Source organism: Bos indicus, chromosome 22 (assembly GCF_029378745.1).
Source record: "Bos indicus isolate NIAB-ARS_2022 breed Sahiwal x Tharparkar chromosome 22, NIAB-ARS_B.indTharparkar_mat_pri_1.0, whole genome shotgun sequence".
In the NCBI taxonomy this organism is placed as follows: Eukaryota; Metazoa; Chordata; class Mammalia; order Artiodactyla; family Bovidae; genus Bos; species Bos indicus.
The window spans coordinates 2,824,255-2,837,580 of NC_091781.1; the positions used below are offsets into that span (position 1 = coordinate 2,824,255).

A 13,326-nucleotide genomic window follows, 5' to 3' on the forward strand; every position below is an offset into this window, starting at 1 on the left:
TTTGTTTTACATGCTCATTGTGATTATATTCCCGTATTGATAAATCTTTTTCGTTTCTTTCTTAAATTTTAATTTTAATTGAAGGATAACTGCTTTACCACTAGTGTTATGTTGGTGTCTACCGTACAGCAACATGAATCAGCTGTATGTGTGTGCTTAGTCACTTAGTCGTATTTGACTCTTTGCAACTTCATGGGCTGTAGCCTGCCAGGCTCCTCTGTTCATGGTATTCTCCAGGCAAGAATACTGGGGTGGGTAGCCATTCCCTTCTCTAGGACATCTTCCTGACCCAGGGATTGAACCCAGGTCTCCTGCATTGCAGGAGGATTCTTTACTGTTTGAGGCACCAGGGAAGCTCTAGGTATACACATAACCCCTCCCTTTTGAACCTCCCTCTTGAGCCTCCCTCCCAGCCCACCATCTCACCTTTCTAGGTCTTAACAGAGCACCAGGCTGAGCTCCATGTGTTATATAGCAACTTCTCTCTGGCTGTGTATATTACGTGTGGTAAAGTATATATTTCAAAGCTACTCTCTCATCTTATCCTTGCCTTCTGCCACTGTGTCCACAAGTCTGTCTCTACATCTCTGTCTATTCCTGCTGTGCAAATAGGTTAATCAGTACCATTTTTCTAGATTTCATATATATGCATTAATATATGACAATTGTTTTTCTCTTTCTGACTTATTTCACACTGTATAACAGGCTCTAGGTTCATCCACGTCAGTTCAACTGACTCAAATTCATTCCTTTTTATGGCTGAGTAATATTCCATTGTATATATCTACCACAATTTCTTTATCCATTCATCTGTTGATGGACATCTAGATTGCTTCCATGTCCTGTCTATTGTTAGTAGTGCTGCAGTGAACATTGGGTACAAGTGCCTTTTTGAATTATTATTTTCTCAGGGTATATGCCCAGTAGTGGGATCACAGGTTCATATTGTTGTTGTTGTTGTTCAGGCACTAAGTCCTGTTTGACTCTTTGCAACCCCATGGACCACACAACACCAGGCTTCCTTGTCCTTCATTATGTCCCAGAGCTTGCTCAAACTCATGTCCATTGAGTCAGTGATGCCATCCAACCATCTCATCTTCTGTCGCCCCCTTTTCCTCCTGCCCTCAATCTTTCCTAGCATCAGGGTCTTCACATCAGTTGACCAAAGTATTAGAGGTTCAGCTTCAGCATCAGTCCTTCCAATGAATATTCAGGGTTGATTTCTTTTAGGATTGACTGGTTTGATCTCCTTGATGTCCATGGGATTCTCATGAGTCTTCTCTTGCACCACAATTCAAAAGCATTAATTCTTTGATGCTCAGCCTTGATGGTCCAGCTGTCACATTGACACATGACTACTGAAAGAAACATATGTTTGTCTGTACAGTTCCTTTGACTGTACAGACCTTTGTTAGAAAAGTGATGTCTCTGCTTTTAATACACTGTCTAGGTTTGTCATAGCTTTTCTTCCAAGGACCTAGCATCTTTTAATTTCAGAGGTCATATGGTAGCTTCATTCCTAGTTTTCTAAGAAATTTCTGTACTGTTCTCCATAGTGGCTGTGTCAATTTACATTCCCACCAACAGTGCAGGAAGGTTCTCTTTTCTCCACATCCTCTCCGGTATTTATTGTTTGTTAGCCGTCTGTATGTCTTCTTTGGAGAAATGTCGGTTTAGGTCTTCTGCCCATTTTTTAATTGGGTTGTTTGCTTTTCTGATATTGAGCTGCATGAGCTGCTTGTATATTCTGGAATTTAATCCTTTGTCAGTTGCTTCTTTTGCAGTTATTTTCTTCCATTCTGAGGGTTGTCTTTTCATCTTGTTTATAGCTTCTTTACTGTGCAAAAGCTTTTAAGTTCAATTAGGTCCCATTTGTTTATTTCTGTTCTTATTTCCATTATTCTTGGAGGTGAGTCAAAGAGGATCTTGCTGTGATTTATGTCAAAAAGTGTTCTGCCTACATTTTCTTTTTAAGAGTTATATAGTTTGGGCTTATATTAGGGTCTTTAATCCATTTTGAGTTTATTTTTGTGTATGGTGTTATGAAGTGTTCTAATTTCATTCTTTTACACATAGCTGCCCAGTTTTCCCACACCACTTGTTAAAAAAGCTATCTTTCCATTGTATATTCTTGCCTGCTTTGTCAAAGATAAGGTGCCCATAGGTGTGTGTGTTTTATTGTAGGCTTTCTGTCTTGTTCCAGTGATTCATATTTCTGTTTTTGTGCCAGTACCATACTATCTTGATTACTATAGCTTTGTTGTACAGTCTGAAATCAGGACCATCGATTCTTCCAGCTCCATTTTTCTTTCTCAAGATTGCTTTGGCTATTTGGGGTCTTTAGTGTTTTCATACAAATTGTGAAATATTTTGTTCTAGTTCTGTGAAAAATGCCGTTGGTAATTTGATAGGGATTGTATTGAGTTTGTAGATTGCTTTGGCTAGTATAGTCATTTTCACAATGTTAATTCTTCCAATCCTAGAATGTGATATATCTCTCCATCTGTTTGTGTCATCTTTGATTTCTTTCATCACTATCATAGTTTTCTGTATACAGGTCTTTTGCAGGTTTTTATCCTAGGAATAAACCTACGTAAGGAGAGAAATTAAGGAAATAATCCCATTCGCCATTGCAACAAACAGAATAAAATACCTAGGAATATTTCTTTAAATTTCAAAGGTCGTATGGTAACTTCATTCTTAGTTTTCTAAGGAATTTCCATATTGTTCTCCATAGTGGCTGTATCAATTTACATTCCCACCAACAGTGCAAGAAGGTTCTCTTTTCTCCACATCCTCTCCAGCATTTATTGTTTGTAGATTTTTTGATGATTACCATTCTGACCAATGTGAGGTGATACCTCATTGTAGTTTTGATTTGTGTTTCTCTCATGATGAGTGATGTAGAGCATCTTTTGGTGTGTCTTTTAGCCATCTGTGTGTCTTTTTTGGAGAAATGTCAGTTTAGGTCTTCTGTTCATTTTCTTATTGGGTTGTTTGCTTTTCTGATATTGAACTACTTGTGTATGCTGGAGATTATTCCTTCATCAGTTGGAATATTCCTGGGTATTTTATTCTGTATGTTGCAATGACGAATGGGATTGTTTCCTTAATTTCTCTTTCTGATTTTTCATTATTAGTGTATAGGAATGCAAACAATTTCTATGTATTAATTTTGTATCCTGAGACTTTACTAAATTCATTGATAAGCTCTAGTAATTTTCTGGTGGCATCTTTAGGATTTTCTGTGTACATACATTATCTTGTCATCTGTAGACAGTAAGAGTTTTACTTCTTTTCCAATCCAGATTCCTTTTATTTGTTTTTCTTCTCTGATTGCCGTGACTAGGACTTCCAAAACTATGTTGAATAACAGTGGTGAGAGTGGGCCCTCTTTCTTGTTCCTGATCTTAGAGGAAATGCTTTCAGTTTTTCACCAAAAGAAATAATGTTTGCTGTGGGTTTGTTGTACTTGGCCCTTGTTATGTTGAGGTAGGTTCCTTCTCTTTCATTTTCTGGAGAGATTTTTTTTTTTTTAACATAAATGGGTATTGAATTTTGTTGAAAGATTTTTCTAAATCTATTGAGATTATCATGTGATTTTTATCTTTTATCAGAAGCCTTTTATCTTTCAATTTGTTAATATGGTGTATCACACTGATTTGCATATGTTGAAGTATCCTTGCATCCCATGGATAAACCCCACTTGATCATGGTGTACGAACCTTTTAACATGTTGTTAGATTCTTTTTGCTAGTATTTTGTTGAGGATTTTTACATCTATATTCATGGATGATATTGGCCTGAAGTTTTCTTTTTTTGTGATTTCCTTGTCTGGTTTTGGTACCAGGGTGATGGTGGCCTCGTAAAATGAGTTTGGGAGTATTTGCTTCCCTCTGCAATTTTTGGGAAGAATTTGAACAGGATAGAATTCACCTATGAAGCCTTCTGGCGCTGGTCTTTTGTTTGTTGGAAGATTTTTGATCAATTTCATTTTCAGTGCTTGTCATAGTTTTTGTCATCTCATGTTTTTTTTTTTTTTTTTTGATGGGTGGGTCTGTGTTCCTTTCTTACTAGTTGTTTGGCCTGAGGTTTCTAGCAGTGGAGTTTGTGGGCACTTGGGTGAAGTGGGGTGTTGGTGTTGAGATGTGGACCTCTGGGATACCTCATCCTGATTAATATTCCCTGGGGCCTGATATTCTGTGTTAGTCTAGCAGTTTGGAATCACTGCTCCCACCACAGGAGCTCAGGCCTGTTTCCTGGCCTGTGAGCTGGGATCCTGCAAGATGCAAGGTGCAGCAAAAGAAGAAAAAAAGAAAATAGAAAAGTAAAAAGGGAGCAGATCAATAACAAATAATAAAATAAAAAATAAATTTAAAATACTAACAGATATGTTAGAAAAGATATAAATCTATATGAAACAGGCTCTGGAGGGTAAAAGCAAACTTCAGTAGCAAAGAAGAAAATAATAATAAAAAATAAAAAGGAGCAGAACAATAACAAAGAATAAAAAATAAAACGGATTTAGAAAACTAACAGATATATCAGAAAAAATAAGAGTATATATGAAACAACCCCTGGAGGGTAAAACCAGACTCCAGTAGCAAAGAAAGAAAAAGAATATGTGTGTGTGTGTGTGTGTGTGTGTGTGTGTGTATACAAATAGCTGTGAAAAGAAGAGAAGCGAAAAGCAAAGGAGAAAAGGAATGATATAAACATCTGAATGCAGAGTTCCAAAGAATAGCAAGAAGAGATAAGAAAGCCTTCTTCAGCGATCAATGCAAAGAAATAGAGGAAAACAACAGAATGGGAAAGACTCGAGATCTCTTCAAGAAAATCAGAGATACCAAAGGAACATTTCATGCAAAGATGGGCTCGATAAAGGACAGAAATGGTATGGACTTAACAGAAGCAGAAGATATTAAGAAGAGATGGCAAGAATACACAGAAGAATTGTACAAAAAAGATCTTCACGACCCAGATGATCATGATGGTGTGATCACTGATATAGAGCCAGGCATCCTGCAATATGAAGTCAAGTGGGCCTTAGAAAGCATCACTACAAACAAAGCTAGTGGAGGTGATAGAATTCCAGTTGAGCTATTCCAAATCCTGAAAGATGATGCTGTGAAAGTGCTGCACTCAATATGCCAGCAAATTTGGAAAACTCAGCAGTGGCCACAGGACTGGAAAAGGTGAGTTTTCATTCCAATCTGAAAGAAAGGCAATGCCGAAGAATGCTCGAATTACCGCACAATTGCACTCGTCTCACATGCTAGTAAAGTAATGCTTAAAATTCTCCAAGGCAGGCGTCAGCAATTTGTGAACCGTGAACTTCCTGATGTTCAAGCTGGTTTTAGAAAAGGCAGAGGAACCAGAGAACAAATTGCCAACATCCGCTGGATCATGGAAAAAGCAAGAGAGTTCCAGAAAAACATCTATTTCTGCTTTATTGACTATGCCAAAGCCTTTGACTGTGTGGATCACAATAAACTGGAAAATTCGGAAAGAGATGGGAATACCAGACCACCTGATCTGCCTCTTGAGAAATTTGTATGCAGGTCAGGAAGCAACAGTTAGAACTGGGCATGGAACAACAGACTGGTTCCAAATAGGAAAAGGAATACGTCAAGGCTGTATATTGTCACCCTGTTTATTTAACTTCTATGCAGAGTACATCATGAGAAACGCTGGACTGGAAGAAACACAAGCTGGAATCAAGATTGCTAGGAGAAATATCAATAACCTCAGATATGCAGGTGACACCACCCTTATGGCAGAAAGTGAAGAGGAACTAAAAAGCCTCTTGATGAAGGTGAAAGTAGAGAGTGAAAAAGTTGGCTTAAAGCTCAACATTCAGAAAACGAAGATCATGGCATCCGGTCCCATCACTTCATGGGAAATAGATGGGGAAACAGTGGAAACAGTGTCAGACTTTATTTTTCTGGGCTCCAAAATCACTGCAGATGGTGACTGCAGCCATGAAATTAAAAGACACTTAGTCCTTGGAAGGAAAGTTATGACCAACCTAGATAGCATATTCAAAAGCAGAGACATTACTTTGCCAACAAAGGTTTGTCTAGTCAAGGCTATGGTGTTTCCTGTGGTCATGTATGGATGTGAGAGTTGGACTGTGAAGAAGGCTGAGTGCCGAAGAATTGATGCTTTTGAACTGTGGTGTTGGAGAAGACTCTTGAGAGTCCCTTGGACTGCAAGGAGATCCAACCAGTCCCTTCTGAAGGAGATCAGCCCTGGGATTTCTTTGGAAGGAATGATGGTAAAGCTGAAACTCCAGTACTTTGGCCACCTCATGCAAAGAGTTGACTCATTGGAAAAGACTCTGATGCTGGGAGGGGTTGGGGGCAAGAGGACAAGGGGACGACAGAGGATGAGATGGCTGGATGGCATCACTGATTTGATGGACGTGAGTCTGAGTGAACTCCAGGAGTTGGTGATGGACAGGGAGGCCTGGTGTGCTGCGATTCATGGCGCAAAGAGTCCGACACAACTGAGCGACTGATCTGATCTGATCTGGTGTGTATATATATATCTATGTATATATGTTTATATGTATATATATGTGTGTGTATATGTTTATATGTATATATATATATTATACTAAATAAAAATAAAAGGGAGCAGAACAATAACAAAGAATAAAATAGATTTAGAAAACTAACAAACAGTAGAAAAATTAAGACTATATATAAAATAGCTACAGGTTGTAAAACTGAGGGTAAAACTGAACTCCACTGGCCAAGAGTAAAAAACAAAAAAATCTAACAAAACAATAAGAGCAACAAAGAAAGGCAGAAAAAAACCTTGGCTTTAGGGGGTCATGGTCCTTAGGTAGGTAAGGGCTTAGGTGGTTGTAGAGTATAGGTAGAGGCAGGGTTTAGGTGGGGCATGGGGTCTTGGTTCAGGACCATGCCTCCAGAAAAGACCTTGGATTGGAGTAGGAGGTAAGGCCTGGGCTCAGCCCAGCTGAGGGGGCCTCCAGAGTGCATCAGGCTTCCAAGTACAGAGGATCGGGCTTGGCACCCCAGGAGGCTCCCCCAGGCTGAGTGGATGGTAGAACACCAGGCTGTTTCCCACTCTTCCACACCCGAGGGACATACCCCCAGCCAGCACAGCTCTTTCTCCTCTTTCTTTCCTGTGCCTGCAGGGCCTACATGGGCAATACATGTGCTTGGAAGGGACTCTAGAGGACAGAAGGGGCTCCAGAAGACAGAGGGAGACTTGACTTCTTGACTGCCCCTCCCCTTGTGCTCCCCCATGGGAGCTGGTCACCCAGGGGCTCCTCCCGTTGGCCTGGTTGTTGGGGATTCCCCACCAGTGTCTAGTGAGTGTCCTAGGCATGGGGAGACAGGGACTCTGTTTCTTCTCTCTCCACCATCTTGATTCTGCCTTTCTGCATAAATGCAGCCCTGAAACCTTACAGTTAATATCCATAGCCCTTCCCATTTTTCATTACCACAGTATTAAGGTTTCTAAAACATATCTATGGATAAATATTTACATAGAATCTATTCAATTATGGAATTCCAGATTGAACATTTTTTAAAAAAAGACCAGTTGTGCCAATGATTTTTACTAATATACACACATACATACTTTTGCACATATCAAAATGATCTTTAAATACTTTTCTATACAATTGACCCTTGAACAACATGAGTTGAAACTGAGCAGGTTCACTTACACACAGATTTCAGTGAATTCACTTAATAAATATATGAAAAATGTGGGGAGATTTGTGACAATTTGAAAAAATTTACAGATGAACTGCATAGCCTAAAAAATTTGAGAAAAGTGTATATCATGAGTGATTAAATTATATGTAGATAGCAGTCTATTTTAATCATTTACTACCATGAAATACACACAAATATATTATAAAAATTAAAACTTATTAAAATGTACATAAACACAGATTGTATATGGTGCCATTTGTAGTCGGGTGAAATGTAAACAAACATAAAAATGCAGTATTAAACCATGATTGCATAAAGGTAAGTGTTGTGCACACACTGTGCCATGGTAATACTTTCCCAGCTACCTCCTGCTGCTGTCACAGTGAGCACAGATGTAGTGCACACTTGTGCAAATGCTGTGACACGGGTCACCTCTGCAGGAGCACTTCATCTCTCCACTAAAGTTGCGTATCACAGTGGAAAGTGTTCTCTTGCAGTTCTCACATATTTCTATGCAATACCATAAGCCCTGAACAATACCATAGAACCCACGAAGTGCCACTAATAATGCTGAAAGTGCACGCAGGAAATAAGTCACGATGTTCCAAGGAAAAACAGAGTTACTTGATATGGACTATAGACTGAGGTCTGCAACTGAAGTTGCCACCATTTCAAGATGAATGAATCCAACCATTGTAAAAAAGTGAAACAAGGAAATTTGTGAAGCTATCACTTTGGCTACACTGCTGCTGCTGGTAAGTCACTTCAGTCCTGTCCGACTCTGTGTGACCCCATAGATGGCAGCCCACCAGGCTCCCCTGTCCCTGGGATTCTCCAGGCAAGAACACTGGAGTGGGTTGCCATTTCCTTCTCCAGTGCATGGAAGTGAAAAGTGAAAGTGAAGTCACTCAGTTGTGTCTGACTCTTTAGTGACCCCATGGACTGCAGCCTACCAGGCTCCTCCGTCCATGGGATTTTCCAGGCAAGAGTACTGGAGTGGGGTGCCATTGCTACACTAGCATGCACCAAAACCTTTCACTTTAGTGCAATACACTTTTTACCTTGCATTGAAATTGCAGCCTTAGTGTGAGTACAGGTTTGCTATCAAAAAGACATACCTTAGACTCTAGTATGATTCAAGAAAAAGTGAGGTTATAATATGACAACTTAAAGCAAAAGGAAGGTGAGGGATCTGAATTAGAGAATTTACTGCCTGCAAAGGATGATTTGATAATTTTAGAAAGAGGTTGGGCTTAAGAAATGTCAAGATAACAAGAGAAGCAGCTTCTGCTGACCAAAAGGCAGGAGATGAGTTCCCAGATGCCATTAAAAAAGTCACTGAGGAGAAAGGATGCCTACCTGAACAGATTTTTAATGCAGATGAAAGTGTCCTATTCTGGAAAAAAAATGCTGCAAAAGATATTTGTTAGTAAAGAAAAGAAGCAAGTACCAGGATTTAAGGCAGGAAGGGCTAGGCTAACTGTTTGATTTTGTGCAAATGCAGCTGGATGTATGATCAGGACTGCCCTTATCCATAAAGCTGCTAACCCACAAGCTTTGAAGGGAAAAGATAAACAGCAGCTGCCAGTCTTTTGGTTGTACTATACGAAGAAGGCCTGGACAGCAAGAATTTTTTACTGGATTGGTTTCATCAGTGCTTTGTCCTTGGAGTCAGGAAGTAGTCCACCAGCAAGGGGACTGTCTTTTAAAGTTCTTCTGATATCAGAAATGCCCTGGCCCCCAGAATGCCACGAGTTCAGCACTGAAGGTGTCAAAGTGATCTGCTTGCCTTTCGAACATATATTCTCTAATTCAGTCTCTGAATTGCTGGGAGAAACATCAGTAACCTCAGATATGCAGACGACACCACCCTTATGGCAGAAAATGAAGAGGAACTGAAGAGCCTCATGATGAAGGTGAAAGAAGAGACTGAAAAAGCTGGCTTAAAGCTCAACATAGAAAACAAAGATCATGGCATGCAGTCCCATCACTTCATGGCAAATAGATGGGGAAACAGTAGAAACAGTGACAGACTGTATTTTCTTAGACTCCAAAATCACTGCAGATGGTGACTGCAGCCATGAAATTAAAAGACACTTGCTCCTTGGAAGAAAAGCTATGACCAACTGGAACAGAATATTAAATAGCAGAGACATTACTTTGCCTACAAAGGTCTGTCTAGTCAAAGCTATGGTTTTTCCAATAGTCATGTCTGGATGTGAGAGTTGGATCATAAAGAAAACTGAGCAGCATTGAATTGATGCTTCTGAACTGTGGTGTTGGAGAAGACTCTTGAGAGTCCCTTGGAAATCAACACTGAATATTCATTGGAAGGACTGACGCTGAAGCTGAAGCTCCAGTCTTTTGGCCACATGATGTAAAAACCTGACTCACTAGAAAAGACCCTGATGCTGGGAAAGATTGAAGGCAGGAGGAGAAGGGGATGACAGAGGATGAGATGGTTGGATGGCATCACCAACTCAATGGACATGAGTCTAAGCAAACTCCAGGAGTTGGTGATGGATAGGGAGGCTTGGTGTGCTGCAGTCCATGGGGTCGCAAAGAGTCGAACACGACTGAGTGACTGAACTGAACTGAATTCAGTCTGTAGATCAGGGATCATAGAACTTTTAAATGCGCGTTACACATGGAAAGGATTGTCAGTGCTCTAGAAGAGAACCCTAATAGAACATTGTGAAAGTCTGGAAGGTTGATTACACCATTGCAGATGCCATTGTTGTTACAGAAAAATCCATGAAGCCCATCAAGCCTGAAATAATAAATCCCTGCTGGAGAAAACTGTGACCAGATCTGCATGACTTCACAGGACTTACAATGGATCCAGTTGAGGACATCATGAAAGAGGTTGTGGGTATGACAAAAAGGGTAGCAGGTGATGAGTTTCCAGACTTTGGAGAAATTCAAGACAGCACACCAGAGGAATTAACAGATAACTGCTTCTGAATCATGGCCAGATGATGAGGAAGAAGATGTAGAAGAAGCAGTGCCAGAAAACAAATTGACATCAGACAATCTGGCAGAAGGTTTCAGATTACTCAAGCCTGGTTTTAACTTTTTACATCATGAACTCTTCTATGATATGGGCACCGAAACGGAAGCAAATGGTGGAAGAAGTGTTAGTATCATTTTGGAGAAATGAGGATGCAAAAAAGTCAGACAAAAATGAAGATGCATTCCTATAAAGTGACATCAAGTGAGCCTGCCTATCCTGTCTCCCCTTCCACCTCCTCCACCTCCTCTGCCTCTGCCACCCGTAAGAAAGTCCAACCCTTTCTCCTCCTCCTGCACAGCCTTGTCAAAGTGAAGCTAATGAGGATGAAAACCTTAATGATGACCTACTTCTACTCAATGAATAGTAAATAATCCTCATGCCATACAGTCCATAAATGTATTTGTTGTGCACTATGTGGGTATCCTTGCATGCCAGTCTAACACTTACAGTAGAGTCTGTATGACACTGTGTGTCCTCTGCATTAGTGCCCAGGCATTCATCATGTAGAGTATTGTGTGCAAGACTTATATTGAAGTGAATAGACTAGCCTTACATAGGCAAAAGCTGAGTGATAGTTAACACAAAATTAATAATGTGTTGGTTTTCTTACTGTCTTGTAACTTTGCTTTCAAAGAATTATATTACATACAGTACCTCTCTCTCTCATAATTGGGGAAACTGCATATCAGCCTATCATCACAGGTAAGGGGTTTAAAAAAATATAACAGGTGTCCCATTCTGTCTTATGAATGTGACCATAATATTGTCTGCCATAAAAATGTTATAATGATTTATCCATTAACATAGAGGCTGGGCTACTGTGAGCAATCATATCTATTACACTGGGCAGCCATGTCACTGTTTCTTCATGAAACATGAATTTTGTTTTCACATTATCTTTTCATATTTGATGTCTAGTGTTAGTAATACATGTGACATCTACAGTATTTTGTATCATAGAAGACAAAATTGCTATAGGTAGTGACAGACGGATGATTCATCTTAAAAACAAATCACAGACTTACAGCATTGATATATATATATAGTACAGTACTGTAAATATTTTTTCCTTTCATGATTTGCTTAAAGACATTTTCTTTTCTCTGGCGTACTGTATTGTAAGAATATAGTATATAATACATAATAACATACATGATATGTGTTAGTCAACTGTTTACATTATCATTAAGGCTTCCAGTTAACAGTAGGCTACAAGTCATTAAATTTTAGGGAGTCAAAAGTTATATGTGGATTTTTGACTGCACAAGGGGTTGGCGCTCTAAACCGCCATGTTGTTCAAGGTCAGCTGTACTCTTGTTTGATTAGCCGCCTCACTCTTGCTGCATCTTTCTTGGCGGCACTGTTGGCAGCCCCATTTGGGGCCCCGAATGGAGGCAGCAGGCATAGAGACCAGGGACTTGTGGTCGGATGTATCTGCCCCATTGCAGAACCTCAGGCTGTGGAGTGGAGACGGGGCATGCACCTTTAAAAACTATCAGGAGGATTAAATAAGATGTCTCTTTGAAGTCTTTATTCCTTGTCTGGCATGTAGTAAGACATGCATGTAGAAGTAACTGGGATTTAATTCCAGATCCTACATACCCCAGGGCACTTGGGCTGACCGGAACCTAGAAATGAAATGCACTGGATGCTCGCTGGAGGGCATCCAGCCAGCCAGTCAGATTTAGGGGCAGAGGTTTGTCAAATAAGTATAGGAATGCTCTTACTTTTGGATTACTTTGTTTTATAATCAATTCTGGGAGCTGAGTTTGTTAGCATTTTTATCAAAAAGGACCACAGAAAACACATATCATGGTATGAGAAAGAAAATTCTGTGTAATGTTGCATTTATTCGAACAGGAGTGTAGGCACTTTTCTGAAGCAGCCATTCTTTATTATCTTACAGACAAATCCAAAGCAGCTGGCAAAGTTACTGTGGTGGCCAAGAAAAGGGTAAGATCATATTTTATTAAATATACAGATTTGAAATTCAATCTGATTAATACACTTTTAAAAGAAAATAGTATTTATATTTAATATTAATGGTTAATATTTTAATTTTTATGGTTAATTTAATACTTATGTTACTTATATCAGTGTAATAGAATTATCAGATATTAGAATAATAGAAAATTTTAAGTTAAAAAATAAACAATTGCTTTTATTTGTGCATACTCATATTTTAATATTTCTCATACTAAAATATTTTATGTCATGTTATTATGTGTGCAATCTTCATAGAAAATTGAAATAATTAAAATTCACAGCTTATTGTGGACTTTACCTTAAAGTTAAGTAGAGAACAACATCAGACATTTTTTTGAATCTTTTTAATAAAAATTCGTAAAGTTAATAGCATTTTAAAGCAATTTTTAAAATGTAATGTTATTCTGTACATTGTGTGCAGAGAGATATTTAACTCTACTTACTGTCAAAGCTATGGTTAGGATAGGAGAAGCTTTGACAGTGTTCTCATGTGACAATATTCTCAATAGGACACCACTGAAAAAGAAAAGGAGTCAATGCTTTTAAACAAATTCTTCTGGACAAGTAATGTATTAGTGTCATAAGTAAGTGGACCGTGATTGAAAGCAAAGCCTACCCTTGTGGTCCTTCCGT

The 13,326-nt window shown here is 39.1% G+C and overlaps 1 protein-coding gene across 4 annotated transcripts in view; it reads left to right on the forward strand.

The window, feature by feature from the left end:
• The window catches only part of ZCWPW2 (zinc finger CW-type and PWWP domain containing 2), a 146,402-nt gene that overhangs the window by 95,952 nt on the left and 37,124 nt on the right, over positions 1-13,326 (forward strand). For all 4 annotated transcript variants that reach the window (XR_011563197.1, XM_019984074.2, XM_070777300.1 and 1 more), the window contains one exon: positions 12,614-12,660. Coding sequence is in view for 3 of the 4 variants with exons in the window: in XM_019984074.2 (XP_019839633.2) it covers positions 12,614-12,660 (47 nt within the window). In the remaining variant the exon portion in view is untranslated. The remainder of the gene's footprint in view (positions 1-12,613; positions 12,661-13,326) is intronic.